This window comes from Anabas testudineus, chromosome 17, assembly GCF_900324465.2.
Source record: "Anabas testudineus chromosome 17, fAnaTes1.2, whole genome shotgun sequence".
NCBI lineage: Eukaryota > Metazoa > Chordata > Actinopteri > Anabantiformes > Anabantidae > Anabas > Anabas testudineus.
The window spans coordinates 14217747-14245022 of record NC_046626.1 but is presented as its reverse complement, the minus strand read 5'-3'; the positions used below and the strand labels follow the sequence as shown (position 1 = coordinate 14245022).

The window sequence follows — 27276 nt, the reverse complement described above, 5'->3', positions numbered from 1 at the left end:
ATCCAGTATGCACATAATGTGCCTGTCTTGTCAACACAGCTCAAAGTCAGGATCGCTGTCTCTACAATGGAACTTTATTGATTCTCTTATCAGGATTAATAAAGTCTGAGACATATCAGAGCTGCTGCGTGTATGAGGTTCAGAGAGGGAGGCGGAGATGCTGCAGCCTCATATGTTGAGGATGCAGCTTGACACTTTATTTCAAGTCAGAGATGAGTCTGAGCACGGTGCCATTACTGCATCTTTCTGGAGAGAGTGATGAATAAACAGAGACAGACTTTATGATGAAACATTCAAATGGCAGCTTTTTTTTCTAATGTTTTTTTGTAAGATACTTTTTAAGATGTTATGTGTGTTTTTTGAGACAAAACTACAAAAACCTGCTTAAATCTCGTCTTGAAAAAGAAAAAAGTTGCTATGTGCATTCAGGACTGACCTGTAGGCACAAATATTGAGGCTGAAGATAGGTTGTTGGGGGGGGGGGGGGGTTGAAGTAGTTAATGATATTTACCAGAAGCAGTGTAGAAATCGTTCCGCCTGTCAAAAGCTTAGTCAGTCAGTCTACCATCAGCACAACCCAGTGACTCACCAGCATTTACCACTGAGGTTTAATGAGTCTAAATGAGTGTAATACTGCTTTGCATCATCTTCTCAGTGAGCTGTCAAATTCCCCCTGTGGAGGAGTAATATTAAACACATATTTGTACTTTAAAAAGCTAAATCATTGTAGACAAAGAATTGTATTTGTTGATTTGGACATTTACAAACCACACACCTTGTTATTTTGGACACTGTGATGAAATTCACTTCCAATGTGCAGTTTCCCCAGCGTGAATCACACGTTCTTTCCTCCATGACTTGTGCTTTTTTTTCTTTACTCAATCCAGTGATTGCACCAAAGTCCTCTGTAAAGTACTTGTCCTGCAGTGACTATGGACTCTTGAAACCTTTGATCCACTTCTACACAGAGAGACTGGGGAAGAGGTTAGTCAGTCAGCAAATTCAGGTCAGCGCGTGGAGCAAACATTTCACCAGCCATTTCACACCAGGTCCCACGGGGAGTACAATCAGCACCAGCCTCTCCAGGCTCCCCTGGCACTCACTACTGTCACAGCATTCACTTACACACACACTACACTACTGAAAAAGACTATTTTAAGGCCATTTTAAGGCACATATTCAGGTGGTTATCAAAGAGAGAGAGCCCTTTACCTACAGCTAATACACAGATCCCGTTGTTTCTTAATATTTATATTATTGAATTCCCTGTAACATTCCTCTTAAAGACATTTCTCCATTAATTTCTCTTAAAAGGCGTATAGTAGTGCCTTGGTACTGGTGCTTCTCCCACCGTCTCAAATTGGCACTTTAACACATCAAAACTCAGAGCATGGAGCAGCTTGCTCGATGGAACTCTTAAAATTTCAGGACCTGGTGACAGAGATAACTGTGGTATTGCTCAACAGCACTCTTGGATCCCCACAGTGCTGCAGCTGCTCATATAATGTTGTGAACTAATGTTACAACCCCTTTATTGTCTGCTTATGGCTTATAGTAAAGCATACAGCAAAGCCCCATCACTAGCCCAGGTAGCCATATAATGTAGTCGTGCATGTGACATTAATTTATTTACAACAAATTTACATGAAGAAAAAAAACATACATTACATTATTCAATTTCTGCGACAACTAAAGCATGATTAATGTCTTTGCAGCTGTGTGTGATAGTTCTTTCTTGACTTGACTGAGTTTTAAACTGCATCTTATTATGTTCTCTTCATGCAGCACAGTTTCATGGCTGCCCTCAGCCAACTCCAATTGTTCAATTACTGTTAGAACAAAGATCACGGTCTTGGTTAAATGTTGAACGCTGACACGCTTGAAAATGTGACAGCATTTGCATGTTTCCTACATGTGTAATGCGGTTTAATATGCTCTTATTATACAGACACACTGTCCTTCATGTTTGACTTGTTAGCGACCCACAGGGCCACAGATTTGCAGTGCTCATTTCCTTACTCCATCTGACTTCAATACAGCTGTGAGGTGTCAATTACTGTTATTTCTAATGTGTCAGGAGTGCACAGGGACAAACAGGAAAGCTTAGGAGACACAGCTGTGAGTAAAAGATTACTCTTCCTCCAGCTTTGTTGGCCTTTCTGCTTCAGCGGTCATCGCTCAAGGCACTTTGCCTTTTTAGACAGATTCAGCGTTCCCTACTAAACAACAGGAGATAGACTGACAGTTACACAAACTCCTTTTGATTGCTGTTTTTTTCTGTGCTGGTGTGATGCTCATATGACATGTGCAGTGAAGCTACTTGTATTTATTTCAGCCAGTGAGATTATTATAGTTTAAATTTGAATTAAACTGGACTTTGAAATCAAATGATTGATCAATTGACAGAGCATTTATTAAAAAATTGGACTAATTATAACAAAGGTATTTAACAGAAAGTGTCTTTAGTCTTTACTGATGCCTAAAGGATTTAACTATGTTTGCAATTTTCTAATATGTGATGCATCAAACTGATCAAGTGAAACATCTTAACTTGACTTGACTTGAGCATTAGACTTGTAAAAAAAATACATTACAATGTCTTATCAATCATTTTAAATGATTCAATTATTGACTAATAATATAAAACAGAATAATGTAACATATCCAAGCAACAAAGTGCCATAAATGAATATTAATATGAGCTCAGGACGATAACAGTTGCATGATTTCGCTCTCTCTCATGTATCCAGTAGTTCCACATGACTGACTCTGAAACCCAAACAAAACCTGAACCCTTCCACTGAGTACAACTGAGTAAAGTCACTTTTCTTTTTTCTTCTTCTTAGTCCTTTAAGGTTCATTAATGTTTGACCAGGGGGGATATTTAAAGACATAAGTAAGTAGGACATTAAAGCTGATGTCACATATGTGCATGTTGTTCCTTCCCTTAATTTAATTTATGGAATTCAATAAACCGTCCCAAGTGTAATGAGAGTCACAGTCCTCCCCTGTCTCTCATGGACTGTGGGAAAAATACTGTATATATTCTGTAGTCCCATCTATATGATATTTTAAAACAGACATATAAAATATTCTGAAATGCTGAGCAAAGAATAAATAGACAGATTGTCTGCAGATTTCATATTTCAATGTGCCTTTAAATTCAGATTTTCTTTGTAACATGTCCTAATTTCTCAAATGTAAAAGACCACTCTCTCCACCACAGGAACAAAACAGTGTTTATTTTTCCAATATCTTTATTGATCTCTTAACGAAGATGCTAATTGTAGGGGCTCCAAGCAATTTAAACCAAGACTAAAAATTAGAATAAATCCAGACCCATTGTCAAAAAGCAAAACTGACAATAATTCCTAATCACACTTTCTTGTTAGAGGCAAGGCTGTCTGGGAGGCTGCAGGTGGTAGAAATGTTACCTGTACAAATGTACTGAGGGGTAAAAACAAATAATAAGAGACTGACCAACAAGACTAATAGACCTGCTCTGCTCTGTGAGTTGCTTGGAGCTCACTGATAACTTCACCATGCTAATATACTAAATCATGTCACGTTTAAGGGTTGATGGTGACAACATTCATAGTTTGTTAAATTTCTCTTCTTATTCTTGATTTACAAACTGAACATCTCAGGTCTTTAAACAACCCAATAATCCCCAAATAAGCACTTTATCATTTTCTCAATGGATCTTGTTAATTTATTTTACTGAGTCATTTCATATAGTAAAAAAGTAAAACTATTTTTAGAATCAGTGAGCAAAGCTCTTTCCTCCTTTCCGGAAAAAGCAACAGCATATTTGTTTCAAACACAAGAACAACCTTGTTTTCTATTGACAAGGGTTAGTGCAGTGGTTTCCAACCTAAGTACTGTCTGTCAACTAGGTCACGGTTAGAAAAGTGCAGTGTAAACAGATGGAATTTAGCAGCAGAGTTTTGATGTTGCGGTGTTATTCTCACAAAGTTTAGAAATATTTCATAACTTATTTTTATGGTCATAAATCCCACTTTAAAAAAGCCTGGTCTTGAAAGTCAGTTTTAAAGAACTTTTATGTTACGGCATGCCTGCAGTGTTTATTTAGCGTGGCTACATATATGTCTATATATCTGTACAGTATATATATATATATGTGTGTGTGTGTGTGTGTGTGTGTGTGTGTGTGTGTGTGTGTGTGTGTACAATCTTTCATTAAATTTTAATTTGAAATATTTTCTTTAAACATAAACAAACTGGTATCCAATAGTAACAATACATCAAAGTATGGAATCTTTCGAATCGACCAATGGTATCGCTGAGAACCAAGATCAAAGAACATAAGCTGTGATGTCATAGATACAAGTACTTAAATACAGCAGGTGAAATCAGAGACAAAGTGTTATTTGTCAGAGCCAAGTCACGATTTGGAAACATTTCACTGACCATTGAAAAGCACACAAAATACGTTTGAAACGACAAAAGACAAAGAGAGAAAGAAGAAACAGCTGGACAAGATGGAAAACAACTTCATGAAGGCTAAAACGCCCGTCAATTTCTTTCTTGGAACCCTGGAGCAAGAAGTGAGGTGTCACCTGAAGGACAGCGAAGCCAAGCTGACCCAGAGTGGACGTGAGGGAAAAGTCCTCCTGGAAATCCAAGAGGACTTACTCAGCAATTTCCTCGACCTACTTCAGGGAAACAAAGAGGACAAGTGGACCCTGGAGAAAGAGACAATGCAGCAGGAGATACATCAGCTGAAGTCCCTGCTGGAGGAAGCTAACAAGAAACAGAAGTCTTCCCAGAATTATATCAACCATCTGAAGAACCAGCAGACAAACACCAGGACCCAGACAGCTCACAATCCTGAGCTGCAGACGAAAACCATCAAGGATCTGCAGCTCCAGCTGGAGCTCATGAAGCAAGAAAAGGAGAAACTGGAAAAGGAAGTGGAGGCTGAGAAGCAGCTGCGTCTGACGGCTGAAAACAACCTCAAAACATCAACTCTTATGTTGAATGTGCGGCTGTCTAAGAAGGGTAACGCAGAGTATGAGGCCCGTACCAAGGCACAGAAACTGGAGAAAGATCTTCAGCTTGAGCGGGACCACACTAAGGAGCTGCAGGAGAGGCTGAGCAAGATGGAGGAAGCCCTTCTGAAAGAGAAGGAGCAGGCTGAGAGGTCCACAGAAAGGGCCCAGGCTGCTCACAGAGCTCAGCTAGAAGAACAACAAGCCCAGACCACGAAAGTCACAGCTGCCCTGAAAGAGGCACAGGATCAGCTGAACAACGAGCGCCTCCACTTCCAGCAGGAGAAAACCTCCCTGGAGGAGAAGATTGAAACATCCAAAGCCTCCTTTGTGGCTCAACTGGACCAGGAGAAAAAGCAACTGTTTGTTGAGCTGAAGGAGGCAAAAGACCAAGTGACAACTGAGCGTCTCCAGTGGCGGGAAGAGAAACTCTCCCTCCTGGCAGACCTGGACACGGAGAAACAGGAGAGAACCATGTTCGACTCTGCTGCGAAAACGAAGATCAACACCCTGACAGCAGCACTGAGAGAGAGCGAAAGCACTCTGGAGACTCACAGTCTTCAGTGGCAGCAGGAGAAAACCACCCTTCTGGAGGAGATCGAGAAGACCAAACAAGTGTACGTGGCTCAAATAGAAGAGCAGAAGAAGACCAACAGCCACGTCACGGCTGCTCTGGAGAAGGCGGAGCAGCAGTTTGAGAGTCACCGTGTGGAGTGGCAGGAGGAAAGGTCATCCCTTCTTCAGTCCACACATGACCTCAACGACGCTCTGAAGACCAAGGAGCAGCAGTGGGAAACAGCAGAGAGCTCTATGAGGGCCCGCATAGAAGAACTCGAGCAGAAGATCGCTAAGAAGAAGAAGAAGAGGTGGTACAGAAAGTTCTTCTGATGCACGGCTCCAGCGTCCTCTGCTCAGCGATAGGAAATGAACACTCCATCACTCACTCACACCTTTACATCTATTCTAGTGAGGACTATAGAGAAGAAACGGTCTTAACCCACAAATAGCTTAGAAAGATTATTTTGGGGGTTAAGACTTGATTTCACTTCCCAGCCATCCTTGGATTGGGGAGCTCTATCTAATTTGCCTTTCCCTAGGTCTCTGCCCACGTTCCTTTATTTGAAGGTTCGTGGGCAGAGACCCAGGGCTGGGCACCTATTGCTGAGCATGTGGACGTTTTACAACATCAACATTTCATCAACATTTCATTAGCATTTCATTAAAAAAAAAAAAAATATTAGTTTGTCTATGTTTTAGTATTTTAAATTAGTAGATATTTTTAATTAGCTCTACTTAATGATTTAAGGGATGTGTAAACCAGGTGACATGCCCTGAGGATAGAATAAAATACAGATAATAAATAATGAAGAGGTGACCTAGTCAATTCCAAAACAAAATTTAGTCAACTTGAACTTTAGGAAACTGTGACATTCTTTTTTACTATCTTCTGACTTTTTAGATTAAATAATTCACCACTTTAAAATTTGTAAAATTGTAAATTTAGATTGTTTCAGTTTGCCAGTGGATTATTAAATACGTGTGCAAACTAATTATAAAAATAAACACTGAAACAGACTTTCTTGGCAAAATATAAATAAAAAACAATAAAGCTAATTTGTTTGAAAAGTGCACAGAGATGTTTCACATGTTGAACCTAAGAAATATGAATGTTATTTGAAAATAATTTGCTCATTATCAATTTATTATCAGCAACAAGTTTCAAAAAAGTGGAGACAGGGGCAACGAAAGACGGGAGAAGTTGTGTGAAACTGCATTGAGATTTCTATTAATGTTTATTTACATTTAATACAGAGTGAGCCACTGTTAAAAACTCTTCTAATACCATAGCAGGTTTGTTATGCAGCTAATGTCTTGTATCAACGCCATATGCTTCATGTGGATTGGCTCATTAGAGTTTGACCTGCACTCGTGTTGTTAGGTGGTCCATGATGGGGCTCCAGGAGCCAGTCGCACTGAGAAATGTCTCCCTTTAAAGCTGGTGCAGCATTTCTATAGCCACATCTCCAACTGACATTTCAGTTGTCAGCTGTAGGAGGAAGAGCATGACACAGAGGCTCACAGTGGCTGTGGGTAAACAGAAGAGCAGCAGTGGGATTTTATTCTGTCAGGTTCACTGCACTAAATTCAGAAATACTCCATTATCCTGGCTTGTTGTTATCGGGCTAAAATCAACAATCACATTAGTTGTGCATTTATGCATTTTATAATAGAAAACTACAGTAGAAGTGCCTTTTATTGCCAATAGAAATATGTCACTAACATTTCTGCAGAAGCCACAAATGTGCATGACACAGAAAAAGGCTTCAATGTCTTCCTTTGGTTATTCATTCCCTTGGGTTATTCCCTTTTTAGAAACAATGAGTGTGTGTCCAGATTTCACACTCCAGACACAGTTTCACACTCACACTAGATGACAAATCAAAGACATGCAGCACAGTTTATATTTGATTTCTAAATGTACTTCTGTGTCTTCTCAGGGCAGTTCAAAGGACACAGTTACATGCATGCATAATAAAAACAAACAGATCCTTTTATTCTAATGAGACAGGTTATGCTAACAGGAGTGAATAGGCCTTTTTTTCCCATTAGTGGATTTAAGCAATGATGTGCTAATTACTGATCAAAGTCAGCAGTAAAATGCATGCGTATCTGAAAATATAAAGCTTCAGAGTATTGCAGATGTAAAACCCGGAGCGGTCTTAACTGGTGGGATGAATTTAAAAGACTTTGAGATGTATGTGTGACTTGTGATCTAACACGACTGGGGCTTTCAGTGTCTCCTCAGAATAAAGCTCCCAAAGACCTTTTTTAGGTAATCCAGTCATTTTTGAGTGTGTGCTGATAATTGCAGAGAGAGAGCCAGAGACTTTGTTTTGCTTTGAAAAGGATCAGCACCTCTGACAAAACGTGTTAGAGATTTGAAAATAACAGGGACAGGAGAGAATTATTTTTTGTGAAGCGCTCTAGTTGCCATCATGTGTTGGATCAAACCTGGGTCAATCAGAGGCTTCGGAACAGTTTCAATGTGGTGGTGCAGGCATGTTAGTGTTGACAGTTTAGGCTCACTGGACACTAATACATTACGATCTGAACCAAATATAGGCCATAAATATATGATTTTTAAAAACTGGAGGCTATCCCGTCTCTTCTCTCCAGATAGAGAACAGTTGGAGCCCTATGTTCCTTCTCAATGGGAGCACATTCTTCCAGCTTTCATATATGATTTTATTTCACAGAAATCTGTCACAAGAGGGTATTTTTATCAAACATATAATTTAGGGGAGCAGTGTAAGAAAAAACAAATGTTTGCTCTCACTGTGACAAAGGTACATAAGTCACTTTGTGCAGGAGAGATACTGAAATGGCATTTCACTGTAAAAGTAATAAAGTTACGACTTTTATAAAAAGAGTTTAATCTGGATTCGCTATTATTGTGGATGAAGTAGTGGAAAACCTAATTAATGTATGGAGTTCATACAAATAGGATCAGGGCCTGGTTTCTCAAAATTATTTTAAAAGCTGAAAGTGCAATCTAACAACATTTAATGAGTGCTCTAAATGTTCACATGCATCTCCTAAAGCAGCTCTTACAGTAAGTAGTGGTACGACTGCATCCATATGCCAGTAAGAGGTTCTGGTGTGTGCTGTGTGAGATGCCAAGGAAGATACTGAACTAGCTCTAAAATAAGTGGCATGAATTTGTGCTATATTAAGACTACAAGAACACAACACTTAAAAGAGTACTCCAGCAGTTTAGCACTGCATTTCCACTGTATGATGGTGGAAAAAAAAAAGATCAAAATCGATGCAAGGGAACCAGAAATAGTTCTCTATTTGATCAACACAAGCACAACGACTAGTGCAGAGTGGTGGGTCTTGGGAGCACAGATTAAATGGACAGCCTCAAGTGCAGATGCTGTTGTGGTTCATAGGTGCAGCAAAGAGCAAAGTAGACAGATGCCTGAGATGAAGTAGAAGGTGTGGTGATAAATTCACTCCAAGCCAGTCACATCTCTTTTCTCACTGCTCGGAAACAGCCATGTTAGTCATTGTGATGCATGGTGACAACAGCTCGACGAATGGAAAGAGGATTCTCCAAGAAATGAGTTTGTGGCCTGGATGTGGCACAATCTGAACACATGCATAGCACCTCAAATTAGACCAGAATCATTTAACCTGTACAATGAAGACAGAAGCAAATAAAAAAAAGTGGACAAATTCAATACTTTTCAGTTTTATTTCTACTCTATCATAAGAGATTTGTGAACTGCTACAGCCCTGAGTAAATAAATAGTAAAATTAACACTCTAATATTTGTACTGTTGTGTAGGGTTACTGTGTGGCTTGAGTCATCTGCATGGGATTTAACACAGTACACAGTACTGATTTGTGCTGAATGGCACTGTGGTATTCACCACCAAAATACCAAATACTTGCTTAGCGCTGCCTCATTTGAATCAACCTCCCACCTGTTTGTACATCTCCTCCCACCTGTGCACCATGCAAAGCTCATTTGAAGCTCAATACATTACCAAACAGTTTGAGAGACCTAGCACCTCTATTATGTTCAAGGCAACTTGACTGCCGGCAGTTCAGTTCCAGATTCAGGTATGCTATGCTTTTAATGAAGTCTTGAGCCTCTAGCTTTAAGCAAAGATGAAGAGTGTGCTAGAGACTTCATTTTGGGGGTATGGATTAAACAAAGCTCCTTAATCCATACCCCCAAATGTTTTCATTTTCAAATTTATAGTTGACTGCAGTGACTTGGAATTGCTATTTAATTTGCAGCTAACAAAACTTCACCTTGCTGCCCTTGATATTCATTACCGGATAGAATGGGGGTGTAAGAGCGAATATACAGTAGCAGGTGTTCAGGGCAGATGCTATTCTTAAACATATGGGGCAATTTCTAACAAAAGGCAGTGGTCAAGTTAAAGTCGTAGATTGAAAAATGATCCAATATAAAATCATGATGGTTTTTTGTTCTTCCTGTAGGTTTTGTTATTATTCTATAAGTAAATTCTATGTAGGAGATAATTAAACCATTCATCCATCCACCCATTATCTACTGTAAATTGGATGGAGGAAGATTTTAGTACCACCTTAAACTGAGGATGTCAGGATTCAGGCCTCATACCTGCCTGTTTGGACGTTTTTGTCTCCCCCTTCTGTTTGTTTTCTCCCTTCCTGCACCTCCACCTCCACTCAACCCATAGACTCTTAATTGACTGATTAATTTCACCTGTGTTCCCCTTTTTGTTTTATAAGCTTCCCTCAGTCCTTTGTTCTCGGCTGGTTCGTCACGTTGTGTCATGTTGCATAGTGTCCTCAGCAACTCTGGTTCGTCCGTCATCTTCCTCGTTTGTTTGTTGGACTGTTTCCCCACATGTGAGTTTTGTTTGCCTGCGACTGCAGTGATTTTCTGTTGTCACTTTGTATTTTTGGTTTTTGCGTTTGCTCCTGTGTTGCCTTGCCCTCGACAGTAGTTTTCTTTTGTTACTTTTGTATTTTTTAGTCTGTCGGTTTTGTGCTGTGTAGTCCTGTGTTAAGTTAGTCAGTTATTTGTGTGTTTAGTTGTTTTATATTTGTTTACCTGCATTCCTGCGTTGTTTTAGGTTGCTACTTGGTCTGTCGGTTCCTGGTTTTTGTTAGTTCTAATCCACCGTGGTTTTGGGTCTTTTGTGTTGATACTTTGTTAGTGTTTGTTTGGTTTCCCCGTGTCCCTGCCTTTTGTTTGTAAATAAATATACTTTTGTTTGTACCCGTTTGGTCCCCGTCAGTCCAGTCCCTCACAGAACGAACCAGCCAAAAGCGACCATGGAATCACGCAATTCCACCACTGGTCGCACCGTCCTCCCTCCCTGTCCGTCTTTCATGCACTACGGTGTTTATGAAGACATCCTGAGGGATGAATATTTAGACCTCCATAGCAGCTCAGCGTATGTACTACGGTGTGTGGACATGGCTGACACGTTGGCGTGTGTGGAGGCAATGTGTAGGGCATCAATCAGGGCTTTCAAGGATAAGGAGTACCTGCTAAAATATGTCGAGTTTCGACACTTGGAAGACGCCATGATGGCATGTCTGATTTCGGCCAGGGAACGGTTTTTGTCGGCTCCCCCACCCATTCAGTCCTCCATTGCCAGTCACTCACCCAGTACGTCACCGGTTCCGCCAGTCACCTCTCCTGACCCACTAACCCCTGTTGCCCTGAGCCCTGAAGAAGCTCGCTCGGTATATGCAGAGCTGAAGGCTCAGTCGGCTCCAGAGCTAGATCTCCGGTGTGGTGTGTTAGTGAGCCAGTCACCCACCCCTGTGAACCTCACCTTTCCCCTTACTGGGGTTCTCGTCTTGCTCTGCGGGTGGAAACCCCAGAGACTACCGTGCACAGCAAGCGCAGACGTCCCCGTCAGCGACGGAGGGCCTCCCAGGCCCCTGTGTCGGCAGTGCATGTGGCTCCGGGTGCAGTTGCCACAGCAGCCCGGGGTTCAGTCCAGGTTTGTGCCCCAGTTCTAGCTAGGGGTGCAGCCAGTGCTGTTTCAGTTGGTGGTACAGCTGATGCTGCCTCAGTTAGAGGTCCTGCAGCCGATGCTGCGGTTTTTGTTTGTCTTGGTCCTGCAGCCGATGCTGCTTCAGTTGGTCCTGCAGCCGATGCTGCGGCTCTAGTTTGTCCTGGCCGTGCAGCCGATGCTGCGGCTCTAGTTTGTCCTGGCCGTGCAGCCGATGCTGCGGCTCTAGTTTGTCCTGGCCGTGCAGCCGATGCTGCGGCTCTAGTTTGTCCTGGCCGTGCAGCCGATGCTGCGGCTCTAGTTTGTCCTGGCCGTGCAGCCGATGCTGCGGCTCTAGTTTGTCCTGCAGCTGATGCTGCTTTTGTTTGTACTGGTCCTGCAGCCGATGCTGCTTTTGTTTGTACTGGTTCTGCAGCCGATGCTGCTTTTGTTTGTACTGGTTCTGCAGCCGAGGCTGCGGCTCTAGTTTGTCCTGCTCATGCAGCCCATGCTGCTGGCGATAGCCCCGCCGCCCATGCTGCTAGCGTTTGTTGTGCAGCCGCTGCGGTTTTTGTTTGCCCCGCGGCAGCCCTCGTCGCAGCCGTTGCTGCCGCTGCAGCCTCTTCAGTTCCTGTCGCCTCATCAGCCTCTTCAGTTCCTGTCGCCTCATCAGCCTCTTCAGTTCCTGTCGCCTCATCAGCCTCTTCAGTTCCTGTCGCCTCATCAGCCTCTTCAGTTCCTGTCGCCTCATCAGCCTCTTCAGTTCCTGTCGCCTCATCAGCCTCTTCAGTTCCTGTCGCCTCATCAGCCTCTTCAGTTCCTGTCGCCTCATCAGCCTCTTCAGTTCCTGTCGCCTCATCAGCCTCTTCAGTTCCTGTCGCCTCATCAGCCTCTTCAGTTCCTGTCGCCTCATCAGCCTCTTCAGTTCCTGTCGCCTCATCAGCCTCTTCAGTTCCTGGTCCCTCATCAGCCTCTTCAGTTCCTGGTCCCTCATCAGCCTCTTCAGTTCCTGGTCCCTCATCAGCCTCTTCAGTTCCTGGTCCCTCATCAGCCTCTTCAGTTCTGCCTTCAGTTCCTGGTCCCTCATCAGCTCTCTCAGTTCCTGGTCCCTCATCAGCCTCTTCAGTTCCTGGTCCCTCATCAGCCTCTTCAGTTCCTGGTCCCTCATCAGCCTCTCAGTTCCTGGTCCCTCATCAGCTCTTCAGTTCCTGGTCCCTCATCAGCCTCTTCAGTTCCTGGTCCTCATCAGCCTCTTCAGTTCCTGGTCCCTCATCAGCCTCTTCAGTTCCTGGTCCTCATCAGCCTCTTCAGTTCCTGGTCCTTCATCAGCCTCTCAGTTCCTGGTCCTTCATCAGCCTCTTCAGTTCCTGGTCCTTCATCAGCCTCTTCAGTTCCTGGTCCTTCATCAGCCTCTTCAGTTCCTGGTCCTTCATCAGCCTCTTCAGTTCTGGTCCTTCATCAGCCTCTTCAGTTCCTGGTCCTTCATCAGCCTCTTCAGTTCCTGGTCCTTCATCAGCCTCTTCAGTTCCCGGTCCTTCATCAGCCTCTTCAGTTCCCGGTCCTTCATCAGCCTCTTCAGTTCCTGGTCCTTCATCAGCCTCTTCAGTTCCTGGTCCTTCATCAGCCTCTTCAGTTCCTGGTCCTTCATCAGCCTCTTCTGTTCCTGGTCCTTCATCAGCCTCTTCTGTTCCTGGTCCTTCAGCTGTCGCTGCAGTTGCAGCCACCTTGATTGCCGCGGTCACCGCTGCTCTGGTGTCAGCTGCTGATCTGGTCCCTGCAGCCGCCACTGCTCCAGTCCGGTTCCCAGGCGGGTCGACGCAGAGGCCGCCGTCGCCGCCGTCTCTTCAGTCTTCGGACGGGTCGACGCAGAGGCCGCCGCCGCCGTCTCTTCAGTCTTCGGACGGGTCGACGCAGAGGCCGCCGCCGTCGCCGTCTCTTCAGTCTTCGGACGGGTCGACGCAGAGGCCGCCGCCGTCGCCGTCTCTTCAGTCTTCGGACGGGTCGACGCAGAGGCCGTCGCTGCCGTCTCTCAACTTTGAACTGTGTTTGTCACCCCAGGAGATGTGGTGGGATGACAATGAGGACACCACCACCCTGCTCCTGTCTTCTTGGGGGGCCCCTGAGAACTGTGGTCCTGTTCTGGCCCCTCAACTCCAGCCGGCACTCCAGACGCCGGAGCATCCGCCCGGCGCTCCTCAGCCGGCACTCCAGACGCCGGAGCATCCGCCCGGCGCTCCTCAGCCGGCACTCCAGACGCCGGAGCATCCGCCCGGCGCTCCTCAGCCGGCACTCCAGGCGCCGGAGCATCCGCCCGGCGCTCCTCAGCCGGCACTCCAGGCGCCGGAGCATCCGCCCGGCGCTCCTCAGCCGGCACTCCAGACGCCGGAGCATCCGCCCGGCGCTCCTCAGCCGGCACTCCAGGCCTCAGCTCCGCAGCCGGCTTCCGCTTCGCAGTCCCGAGGTTCTTCGGTCTGCGGCTCTCCTGCCGCCTCCCGGCCGTCCGCCCGAGGCTCCGCCTTCTGGTTCGTCGCCTCCCGGCCGTCCGCCCGAGGCTCCGCCTTCTGGTTCGTCGCCTCCCGGCCGTCCGCCCGAGGCTCCGCCTTCTGGTTCGTCGCCTCTCCAGTCCTGTTCGCCGCCTCCTGGCCGTCCGCCGGAGGCACTCCTGGGCTGTTCGCCGCCTCCTGGCCGTCCGCCGGAGGCACTCCTGGGCTGTTCGCCGCCTCCTGGCCGTCCGCCGGAGGCACTCCTGGGCTGTTCGCCGCCTCCTGGCCGTCCGCCGGAGGCACTCCTGGGCTGTTCGCCGCCTCCTGGCCGTCCGCCGGCGGCCCTCCTGGGCTGTTCGCCGCCTCCTGGCCGTCCGCCGGAGGCACTCCTGGTCTGCTGCTCCCGGTCCCTCCACCGGGCCTCCCTCCGCCCGCCCGGTCTGGTGTTTCGGGCCCTCCTCCGGGCCTCCCGCCCGTCCTCGTTTGTTTGTGGCCGTCTGGTATCCGCCCCTTGCCGGGGGGGTCCTGTCAGGATTCAGGCCTCATACCTGCCTGTTTGGACGTTTTTGTCTCCCCCTTCTGTTTGTTTTCTCCCTTCCTGCACCTCCACCTCCACTCAACCCAGGGACTCTTAATTGACTGATTAATTTCACCTGTGTTCCCCTTTTTGTTTTATAAGCTTCCCTCAGTCCTTTGTTCTCGGCTGGTTCGTCACGTTGTGTCATGTTGCATAGTGTCCTCAGCAACTCTGGTTCGTCCGTCATCTTCCTCGTTTGTTTGTTGGACTGTTTCCCCACATGTGAGTTTTGTTTGCCTGCGACTGCAGTGATTTTCTGTTGTCACTTTGTATTTTTGGTTTTTGCGTTTGCTCCTGTGTTGCCTTGCCCTCGACAGTAGTTTTCTTTTGTTACTTTTGTATTTTTTAGTCTGTCGGTTTTGTGCTGTGTAGTCCTGTGTTAAGTTAGTCAGTTATTTGTGTGTTTAGTTGTTTTATATTTGTTTACCTGCATTCCTGCGTTGTTTTAGGTTGCTACTTGGTCTGTCTGTTCCTGGGTTTTTGTTAGTTCTAATCCACCGTGGTTTTGGGTCTTTTGTGTTGATACTTTGTTAGTGTTTGTTTGGTTTCCCCGTGTCCCTGCCTTTTGTTTGTAAATAAATATACTTTTGTTTGTACCCGTTTGGTCCCCGTCAGTCCAGTCCCTCACAGAGGATACTTAAGGAAATTATCACAGTTTAATAAAATGGCCTAAATATTTGTTTGTTTGTTTGTATTAAAATCAATATTTGTCATATAAAAAAGGTTTTGATATATTTTTGAAGTTAATGAAAGTAATATGGGAAAGAAATTCTCACTCTGATGTCCTCACTTGCCCTCTGTCTGTGTAAACATGGCTGCTTTGCTCCAGTTCCTGCCGCCTAAATGAAATATCAAACTGCAATGAGCTGTGAGATTCCCATGATATAGCCTACTTTACTTTGTCCTTGGCTCATGAAATTAAATTTCACAAGGCTTGAAGGAATGCTGCTGCAGCTGCTCAGGTGCATGGTTTGCATGATATACTGCAGCGCAAAAAAAAAAAAGTCACATGCTAATATTTTGTTGGACCGCCTTTAGCTTTGATTACAGCACACATTTACTGTTACCGTTTACTACAATTTGAAACTCATCCAAACAAAAGACTCCAGTTTTACCGTTTCACAAAACAACTGAAACGAGCTGGAAACTTTGTGATGAGCGGTGTGCAGGAGCCTTGTCGGCATATCAACCGTGTCACTCTTTGCATCCGTCAGAACTACTCCTGGCAAAAAAGAAACACAGAACTAAAGAGACACATGACAAAATAAAAGAAAGAGCAATCACACACCAGACAAACAGAGGCAATTCTACACAGCCTTAAAGTGAAAACTGTTGTGCAGCAACTATCAGCTGAAAGAAACAGGTCAGGTTCAGCACCACTGAAGACAGGCTGTTTTCTATATTAGTTCTGAAAACATGTCGTATATATCATTTCCAACTAAACAACTAAATCAATAATGTTTTCATTAATTGAACAAGCCACCCTAAATGTATGCAATTCAAAGCTCCTTTCCATATTTATCATGATAAACAAGCTTTCAATCTCTTAATGCTTTAACAATCATATGGTACTTGTTTGCATGGATATATTTATGCATCCAAGAAAAGCAAGCAAGTTGGCAGGATGGCTGATGGAGGAGGTGGGAAATATTGGAACACAGTAGGCCAATTGGTAATTGCACATTTCTTTCCTCTACTTACTGTATGTGTCTCTACACCACAGAGTGTAGTTGGTGTTTGCTTACTGCGTTGCTAACACATCATACCATATGCAAACTTGACAGTGAATGAGTCACTAAGTGATTTTTATTTTAGACGCGTGGCTATAACGCACTGTACGGAGCAAAAAAAAAAAAAAAAAAACGTGATGAGAACAGCTTTATCATGCATAATGCACAGATGGGTAGACAGAGATGTGCTCTCCTTGCACCAGTGCCTTGAATTAGTCCTGCCTCAGTGGAATAGCTCTCAGGGACAAACCTCACAACCTGCTCCCCTTCCTCTACTTCTGGGCCATCACTGCTAGTTTCTCAAACACAGTGTGATATTTGCCCGGAGAAACGGAAAACTTGACTTGTGTAAAAAAGCTCTTGGCTCAGTGGTGATTTGTGTTTTTGTTTTGGATTACATTGTATTCAATGATGCATCTAAAAAGACTTTCTATAGAAATGACCTCTGACAGTATTGGATTGCGTTTTACACGTTTCCATTTTCTCGCTTAATGTGCAGCACACACAGTTGCATAATGGCTTCAAGCTAATGTGATTTGCCAACATTACACAATGAACAGAAGTATTGTCCTTCTTGGAAATTTCTTCATCTTCACTGATGATACAAACAGAATCTTCAGGCCAGATTCCTTCACTTTTTTTATTTTTTCTTAAGCATGCAGCATTAGCTGTTTTGTCAGGGTAAATTCCACATGGCAACTGATAAATAAACACGTTAAAGCAGTTCTTCTCAAAGTTAAACAAGTGCGCTGTGTTTTAGAATCTATTGCATCTGAATGGTTTGCTCCGTCGCAGGGGGACACGAGTTCAAGTGCTTTAGTGGTTTGACTGACTTTGATTTGTTCCCTGATAAACAGTTTGGACTCAAAAAGCTGAGAATTGAGATTTTCTCCTCTTAAACACAGCACAAAGAAATGTCCGGTCACAATACATTATGTGTTGCAACAAGTGACACAAAAAGCGTAATGTGAACCTGTTGTAAATGATCTTTGTCTACTTCAGTGTTTCCAGCTGCCACGAGCAGTTTTCTGCTCGCTGATCTCCAAACACAAATGTCACATCTCATAGTGTTTATTTGAATCTTGCTCTGCTGCTGCCGCTGCTTCAAGACTGACTGGAGGCATTTTTGAGGTGGATGGTTTCCTCACTTTTACAGGAAGCTTTCAGTCAGGATGAGTGAACTTTAACATTACAATCTACACCAGTGTGAAATTTGTGTAAACTGCTAATCCCCCACGGTGAAACTGTTATGCACCCTTCTGATGCCTGACTTGAACATTCATTTATTCAATCATCTATTTTGATACACATAGCAAGAGAAGACACATTTAACCACAGGAAGTTGGAAAATTTCACATATATATAATAAAATAAAATAAATAAAAAATATTGTTCATAGATTCTGCTGTTGTAATACTAAACAGATCAGAAAGGAAGGACATCGGCAGGTCAGTCATTCAGATGAGCAACAAGACAAAAGTAAAATTAATTTTATGTATCTTGGCAGCAGAAGACTTCAATTCATCTGAGTGTGTGGTAATAATAGAAAAGAAGAGAAGACAATTTTTTGCTGCTCTGTTTCCACCCAACTCTTTATACGTTTTTCCATGTCAAAGAGATAAAGACCCCGTTGAATGCACGGCGAGGAACTGCAAAATGAACAATTCAGTTCAAAGTTGATTGTGGAAAACGGGTTTTAAAAAGATATGCAAATAAACTGACAGATTAAGAAGCTTTGCGTTTCCCCAGCGCGAATGAAAACGGGTATTGCTGAATTAGTATTCTGCGCGAGACTCGAGCAGATAGTAGTTCTCCACTTTGAACTGAGCTCTGAAGAAATTACAATTATGTTTTTGCTTACCTTCTTGGCAAACACTCCACAATAACCTTGCACTACAGATGCCAGGCTTGCTCTAGCACTGACTCAGCTGAGTGGAGAAGTAGAAGAAGAAGTAGGAAAGACAAACAGATCTTTCAAACTACCTTTGAAATCACGTATTTGGAGACATTAACAATATTTTTAACACTGCTGCAATTTAGTTGTTTTCTCAACTGTGCTCTTAACTCTTTTCTCGCAGGGAGCGCTTACCGGGAATGCATGGATAATGGAACGTGGGCGCTGAAGAGCAATTACTCCAATTGTGAACCCATTTTGGAGGAGAAGGTTAGTGTGCCGACACAGGAGCAGTCCTGCTATGTCCTCCATTCTGTAAGCAATCCGTTAATCATCTCAGATAAATGCTCATCACAGTCTCTCATCATTAGAATAATAGCACACAGAGACGGCTGATCAAATGCAGTACATGTGGTGTTTTTATTTCTTAATGCTCATTGAACTGCATATTTTTTTACCATGTACAGTAGAGCACAGTTTAACACTTTGGGTATTTGTTTCCAGGCGGCTAAACAAATACAAATGTACAATAAGCAAAGCCTGAGGGCACAGAATAAGACAGATGTATTGTAAGTAGTGAGTTTTGGCCTGATTACTTCTCATCATATCTCCTGAACCTGTGTATTTCTGGCTCTTGCTCTATTTCCTCAGATAATTTTAAGCCGCTACATCTCAAGTGTGTCAGTGTCAGTGACATTTGCTCTATCTCTGTTGAGCTAAACTATAAAAACCTATATAGACTGATACACTGGGTCTTTTTTAATGCAATCATGTACTCCTAACATCTGTTTTTTTCCTGTTATCCAGCTGTACATTAAAAAAGCATTTTACATGTTGTCTTTGCAGAGAAAATACCCAATGCATTATAAAATAGCGCTGATAATCAACTACCTAGGCCACTGTATCTCCGTGGGAGCTCTAGTCGTGGCCTTCATTCTCTTCTTGTGCTTAAGGCAAGTACAGAAATAGTGCCCGTCTAAATGTGTCCTGTGTGCATGAGACCAGACAACCAGGAAAATTCATATAATATCTGCAGACTACTTATCATTAACTCGCTTATGTCAAATGAATAGATCTGTGCAGCTCGGCTCAGCTGGAGTAGTCAGGCTAAGAAAGGCATAATGTGCATTTCATAACACTATATCTAAGCAGTCGTACTTCTTTTCATGTCCTGCTTTAAATACACGCACGTACGCTCGTGTGCGCGCACACACACACACACTTCATGTACTTTGACAGCCCAAACACATTTGATCAGTGAAAGCTTCTGAAAGCAAATATTGATTTCCTGAGATTAAAGACTAACATAGTCAATATTTTGTTTCAGCATTAAATCTCTTTTGCTTTTATGTAACAATCAGCAACAGTTTTATCCCATTTTTTCTCAGTGGGATTCAAAATTGCCTGGGAAAGACATTTTGACCATCTATTAAACCCAAAACCGAGGCTAAAATCCTGACAAATAAAGTTATCGAACCTTTATTAACTCTTTACATCATGACAACCCAACATATCTACAGTGTGACTTTTAGTTCACATTACTGTGAACGAGTGTAATGTCGCTAATAAAACATGATTATACAATGTGTGACTTGTGATTTAGGAGCATACGATGTCTTCGAAACATCATCCACTGGAATTTGATCACCACCTTCATCCTGAGGAACGTTATGTGGTTCTTGCTTCAGCTGATTGATCACAACATTCACGAGAGCAATGAGGTAACATCACTGATTTATTATAGATGGTTAACATTGAATTTAGTGAAAAACTTCAAAACTTTTTTAATAAGAAAGATGAGTAGAGTGAGCAAAAAAGGTTCTGTGGACTGATTCGAGTCTGGTCTTCTGTTCTTCAGCCTTGGTGTCGGTTAATAACGACAATATACAATTACTTTGTGGTGACCAACTTTTTCTGGATGTTCGTTGAGGGATGTTACCTTCACACAGCCATTGTAATGACGTATTCAACAGACAAGCTCAGAAAGTGGGTCTTCCTTTTCATCGGATGGTGTGAGTATGTAACAGTGCACTAGTAATTCATTCAATTCAATACGCTCAGGTTGTGGTTCTGTGCTATGCACACGGTTTACCTCAAGGTTCATTCAGAAGCTGTTCTGGAGTATTGTTTTTTCTATACATATTTGTTCTCAGCTTCAGTATGTTTAAATACAGCTGGACAACAGTGTTACAAGACATCTCTCCCTGGTCAAAAGTGAACATTTGCTTGAATGAAAGCACTCACTGTAAGTGAAGTGTGGTGAGCAGTTGAAGCAGAGGGAGACGGTGTTAGTGCTTCAGATAAGGTTCTAATTTTATAAGAGAACAGAGGAGCAGTGAGGTGTGGAAAATGTAATTTTCTGTGCTTGACTTGCAGTGATAGTGAGTTTAGAACATGTACAGTAACAGATGTTCCACCGTGAGCACATAAATTATAAATACTCACCTTGACTTAAACGATTAGAGGAAGCCTGAACCATTACAAAAGAACATCTTACACACTGAAACAATGGATTGTGTTTCTTTATGTTTATGTAGTGGACCTGTGTGTTAAAAGCAAAAAATATAGGTCAGGCAATAATGACTCGAAAGAGCTTTATAAATACCAGATGAACAAGAATGAGAATTATGACAAATTATTGGTTTTAAAATAGAAATAACCAATGGGAGACATCATACATCAATCCAGCTTTAATGACCTAAAATGATTAAAATATTAACTCACTGACAGCTTTCAGTATGACGATTAGATTATCTGTGCAGTTTCCTATTTGAGGAAGGTCACCCTATTAGTACGTGAAACTCACAAAGCACCCGTACAGGTTTTTTAGTCTATCAATCATGTATGAAAAATGAACGAGTTATGATGTATTTACTTCATTAATGTGCTAAAAAGATAGAAATGAAATAACTGAATAAATTGTCACGTACACATTAATACAGCAGCTACGTAGAATGCACTCAATGTAGGTACTAGAAAAGTTTCTTTTTCTTTAATTTCTCCTGTGCTGCATCAGAAGCCATGAACCAGCCAAGAGATTGGATTTCTCATTGTGCTACTGATATTAGTCTTGAGAGGCTGATAATTAGAATTCATTAGGAAGTGATGGAAGTGGGGCAGATTAAATGTATCTTCCATTAGAGGCCCGACGTTAGCTGAGGTCAAAATAGGTTTAGGCCTGGATTCTTGCAGCTCCATTAAAGGTCATTTCACTGATCATTTCACCCTCCTGAACAGCAAATCCACTTTTTTTTATAATTAGTGCAAAACATGACCATACCAACACATTTGATTTGTGCATGATGACAATTATCTTGAGGATTTTTTGCTCCGTTAGCTTGAGGGCTCTGTGGCAGCCTGAAAAAGTCAAGACTCAAATGCTCACGTGTGAAAAAACAACAGGAAGCTTGTGAGGCAGCACAGTTTGTAGTATTAGCATTAGTTAAGGACTATATTAACCTGAAATTAGACCAGAAAATGAAAATATTAGTTCACTTCGAAAGTAATATGAAGGATCATGAAGGAAAAAGGTCTGTTTTGAGGAGAAGATGGTAGTCTACTAATTTTAAACAGCTTAACCACCCTTGTAGACACAGCACATTTGTCCTTCAGATACATTTCTCACTTATACTGCGCCTCCACAGGGTCAGCAGCTGTGGTTCCCGACTGATATATGACTGCAGAACTTCTGCAGGCTTAAGTGTTGTTACTGTAGCCCATTAAGAAAAGAAAATGGAAACATGTTTCTTCTTTTACTTTCCAACTTTGTGCTTGAGACTTGTTATGTTTGATGAAGCCGCACAAAACCATTGTGTTGTTTTCACCTTTATAAGCCGGCCTCTTCGCCCGCAGTGCCATCTAAAAGATACCTAGATTATACAACATCAAATCAATTATTTTTAAGACTCCTGTAAATGCTTGTTTTTTTTTTTTTTTTTGTATGTTGTGTTGTTACAGGTATTCCATTCCCTATAATAGTAGCCTGGGCCATTGGAAAGTTGTATTATGAAAATGAACAGTGAGTATTAAACTGTTTGACCTCTATTGTTCCCCTGTTGTTCGACCGGATCTTTTCATGATTACATGCTATTGATTCTCTATTCTTCTCTGTCAACAGATGTTGGTTTGGTAAAGAACCTGGAAAATACATGGACTACATTTACCAGGGACCAGTTATTCTTGTGCTTCTGGTAGGAACTACTGCTCCTGCTCAGCATTTAATGAGCAACAGAAAATTGCTCTCAGTGCATTTTGGTGGAGCTTTTAGAGGAGCAGAGTTCAAACCTAATTATTTTCTGTGTGTCTTTTTTCTTCTAGATAAACTTTGTTTTCCTCTTCAACATAGTAAGAATTCTAATGACCAAACTCAGAGCTTCAACCACATCTGAGACAATACAGTACAGGTGAGTTATTCAGTGTGTGATAGAGTAAGTAGTCCATTCAGAAACATGATGAATTCTAACCTTTATAATTAGTGTCATTGTTTCAGTTTAGTTACTGTACTTAAAGCAAGAGGTCATTTCAGTCCCACCAGAAAATTCTTGTAGGTGGAAAAACACACACCACGTGTGTCTGACAGAATTTGATCAGTGAGATATGATGTTTGCTTTAGAGAGGTGAGCTGTGTGCAGGCCTGCTTTCTGTTGTTGTGTTACACTTGTGATTGCTGAAATTGTGAGTTTGTGTTTTTCGCTTCTTTTATTACGATGTCAAATGCATTTTTCTCCCTGAGAGATTATTTCAAGTGTACATGGAGCTCGCAATGTCACAGCTCAGACAACTTCTATTCAGGCTTTTCAGGCTTGAGTTGGATTTATGGTTGTTGTCTGACAGATATGCTGTCGTGAGTCATGCAGATTTAAGTGAGTGAGGGTTAGAAGTGTCAGGCATAAATTGTTGACCTAAATATAGAAACATTACGGTTCCTACAAAATGCTGGTGGTTTTACCAGAATTCCAAGAGCAAAATATGAGGTAAAGTTTACAGTAAGGCATTTTCTGTGATGTTTAAATTGTTATCTGTCACAACATGTTGAGACTATGGACAGAAGAAATCATTCTAAGAATATATTGACTAATATTTAAAAATGCCACCTTCAATTTAAACATGATGGTGTTTATTCTTTCCCAGCAACCACATCTGCTTTCACTGTTTACCTCTATTATCCATCTAGAAGTAAACAGAACATATCTTATTATCTTATTATTTTATGTATTAATGCTTTATTTATCACATCTTAAAATGTTAACTACTCTCTGGTGCCTCAACAAAATCAAAGCAATATGCAACTGCACATCTGTATTATCACACACAACTCAAATGTTGGTCTAAATTATAGCTCCTAACCTGTCTGTGAAGTATCAGTAAGCATTATAAACTCCTTATAATGAATGCATTGATAGAAAGTGGTACCCATCTTGTGAATTAGTAGTCCTAATCTCTAATAATGTGTTGATACTGTGAAGTGAAAGTGAAGTGGTGGGTGTGTTTTCCCAGTCTGCTTCTGACGCAGGATCATGCATTTTCTAAAGTCAACACGGATGAAAATCAAATTCTTTTTATAGTCATTTTATCAAGCAAAGTTACAGTTGTTCCATTTTTGTCTTCCCAGAAAAGCAGTGAAAGCAACACTGGTGTTGCTACCTCTGTTGGGCATCACCTACATGCTCTTCTTTGTGAATCCGGGGGAGGACGACATCTCACAAATTGTTTTCATCTATTTCAACTCCTTTTTACAGTCTTTTCAGGTGAGAAAAGGAGTGATGATACAGTATGACACTGGCCAAAAAGCCCACACACACTGTCTGCACAGCAAACCATGTGAATCATGCTGATTTCATAATGCATCTTATTGCGGAGTTCTTTCAGGGTGACTTTTTAGGTTATGAGCCTTCTTGTGGGAAGATGATTTGAAGAAGCATCCTGGCTGTGCTTACACACAGTTTGGCCTCGTGTGCAGTGCTCTCACTTGTCGGGTTTAGCAGGGCCATGTGGGCATGATTTAAGTTGCTCTTTTTTAAAGTTTCTATCTTCTGTGGCTAAATGTATGAATGAGTGGGAGCAAAAAAATAAGTTGTATGAAGAGTTATTTATGCCAAACATATTTGGCATGACAGGATTTACACCCAAAACTGAATGCTTAATTTTGCCTTACTTTTCTTTTTGGAAATGCACCATCTGTCTAATTATGGTGCCATTACACAATACTGCTACACTTTATGACTTCTAACTGTAATGTGTCTCATTCTGCAGGGGTTCTTTGTCTCAGTGTTTTATTGCTTCCTAAATGGAGAGGTGAGTTTTGCAAAAGATTGCCAGTATTTATGAATTTAATTAAATTGTCAATGCTTTTGATATACAAGCTTCATAAACCTCCAAACAGATTTCCCTGATTAGTTTTATGTTTTCCCTAACTTTGCCCCTAGTTAAAATTTTTACTAAGATCAAACAGGGGTAAACTCAGCGCTCTCAATAGGGAACTGAGCTCCCACATTTAAATCTAGTCATTTGGCACACGCTTTCATCCTAAGGGACTTACAAGTGAGATACAAGATCAGGCAGGGCAAATGTAAGGAGGTCTCGCCTAAGGACCCCTACTGGAGGTAGCCCACAGCCAGGATTCAAACCTTCTGCATGGAGGGCGGCGGTTTTAGTGCTACACTATCCATCCACTCAGCATTTTCATCTATTTAAAATAAAAAAAAAATTGCACATTTCCAGTAGGTCATTGTCAGCCTGCAAATAATTGAACCTCGGGAGTTCATTTGATGGGACTTTGAGTCACTATTTAATGCAAGTTCAAGATTATCATTGCAATATCGCTTAAGTACTGTAGCTTTAAAGTGATCTTTCCTGGTGGTTATTTCAATATAGATGTAAGTATATGTACATATAGGTATATAGGTCACCTTAACTGTTTCTGTTCTGCACATGACATAGTAAGAAACAGAGTTCACCATGCACAGCCCCCGTTCCATTCAAAATGCATGTCCAAAATTCAGCTGAAAATTATATGAGAGTAAAGGAGTGAAACTAACTCAACATTAAACACCAGGTAGTAATGTTGTGGCTGGTGTATACGTTCTGTTCTTTTACATCGATCACCAAATATTATTGGAGATGTGTGCGTAAGATATTTTTGCTAAAAGATTGCACAACGATTGCATGGGCCATCTGCAGTTTATAAGCTACAGTGTAATGATTTCCCTCAGCGCTGTGGAAACAAATGTTAGTTCATGCCACCGGGAATCTTACAATGTGGCAACAACAGAGAAGCTAGTTATGCATTTTAGTTTGTTCTTGTTCTACACTGTGCACTGTACTTCATCTATGCATTGTGAAATCCTCCTAAATTTCAAAGTTCAAAGTCTGAATAGCCGCAGACTGGTCGATTACCCATGCTGACACTTGTCAACCATTGGCCATCAGAAAACCAGGTGATGATAATGTTGTGGATGATCAATGAACCTTTCAGTGAGTTTTCTAGTTGGAAAAAAAAACACCAGAAACAAGACAAACTAACCTGACTGTGCCCAAAGTAAAAAAAATAATAATCTGCCTTCTTAAATCCAATGAAAAAACATGATATTTGTTTGCACAACACACAATGTTACTGAACTGCAAATGTGCTTCCACTCTTAATGTTAAGCTAAACTTAGTGTCTCCTGGCTGTTTCATGGTCAATAGACAAACACGACAGCTGGACTAAACAAGCGTACAGTATAATGTCAAACTATTCCTTTAGCAAAAAATCAAGGACAAGGTACCGAGTTGTCGCATTTCTCTCGCTCCACTTTCTGTATATGGAGCAGTTATAATAAGTACAATAATGTCACTGTTTATCCTCAACATTTAAGGTCCGCTCTGCAGTGAGGAAACGGTGGCATCGCTGGCAGGACAACCACTCCCTTCGAGTGCGAGTAGCACGAGCCATGTCCATCCCCACATCTCCAACCAGGATCAGCTTCCACAGCATCAAACAGACCACGGCTGTGTGACCAAACAAACACGTGCTTTAATCTCCCATAAAGCATTTTTAGGGAACAGACTTTATGTTTTTGTCAAGTGCAAACAACGAAGCAATTTACAGAACAGACAGATTCTTGTGACCATAGTGGGCCATAGTGTGACTGCTGTCTGCTGAGAACGAGTACTACCATGTTAAAGTACTCTTCCTGCTCTGGAGGGGGGGGGTTTAAAAGACAGAAAAATGTCATCACCATCAAACTGACATATTACCGCAAGTCTTATGATCAGATCTTGCACTACACTGCATATACACTTGTAAGCATGCTGTTCCATGTTTACTCGTAGTTTACTTGACCAAATTGTTCTTTGGGATACTTGCTGTTTGTCATCAATAGCTTCTTTTAGCAGCTACTGTAAAAAAGAAGCTTTCGGGGGAAGAAAGTGTTTCACACTTGAATTAAATATTACAAGAGTCTGCAGAATTAATTGAGTCACTGGTCTCTGTAGTGAAATGATTCAAAGTAATTTAGAGTGAAGGGAACAATGGTGTTCACCAAAGTACAATCTGAACAGGTGGATGTGTACTCGTTGTGACATAAACAAGCCATTCTAATGGAGCCTTTACTATAATGTTTCCACTGTTTCTTTGTGTACAATGTTGGATTTTCCGTCTTGTTGTTGTTCACAATCTAATATTCTTGTTTTTTGTTTCCACTGTTGTTTTTTCATACTCCCTTCATTTGTTTTTATTTTTTCTCTTCACAGAGGCTGTGAACATAAAGGGCAATTTAAATTAAAGGCCTCTCCCAAACGAGACAATATGTTATATTTTATTTTGTGCCGTTGGGAAAGTCATTTATGTAATACATATGTGTGTTATGTGCCATGCATGGATTCGTTATGCAAGAACAGCGGAAGCAGATTAAATTCCTTTGGCTTTGTGAAATCCTCATGGCTTTCTCATAATCAGTGTCACGGTTAAGCTGATGTTTCAGGAGAAGAGGAGCTTGATGAAGTGAGCACCACTCACTTCTCTAAACACTCGCCCTGCTCAGGCCAATACACTGCCAGGCTGGTTGATGATGGTTGTGCCCAGTACTGAG

General features: G+C 42.1%; 1 protein-coding gene across 1 annotated transcript in view; it reads left to right on the top strand.

Moving 5' to 3' along the window:
• The window catches only part of LOC113171357 (corticotropin-releasing factor receptor 2), a 30808-nt gene extending 4209 nt beyond the window's left edge, over positions 1-26599 (top strand). The window contains exons 3-12 of the mRNA XM_026373656.2: positions 18390-18475; positions 19052-19158; positions 19809-19926; positions 20064-20217; positions 22163-22223; positions 22323-22395; positions 22523-22608; positions 23817-23952; positions 24458-24499; positions 26062-26599. Of these exons, the coding sequence (XP_026229441.1) occupies positions 18390-18475; positions 19052-19158; positions 19809-19926; positions 20064-20217; positions 22163-22223; positions 22323-22395; positions 22523-22608; positions 23817-23952; positions 24458-24499; positions 26062-26202 (1004 nt within the window). The 3' untranslated portion in view covers positions 26203-26599. The remainder of the gene's footprint in view (positions 1-18389; positions 18476-19051; positions 19159-19808; positions 19927-20063; positions 20218-22162; positions 22224-22322; positions 22396-22522; positions 22609-23816; positions 23953-24457; positions 24500-26061) is intronic.
• The last annotated feature ends 677 nt before the right edge of the window (positions 26600-27276 follow it).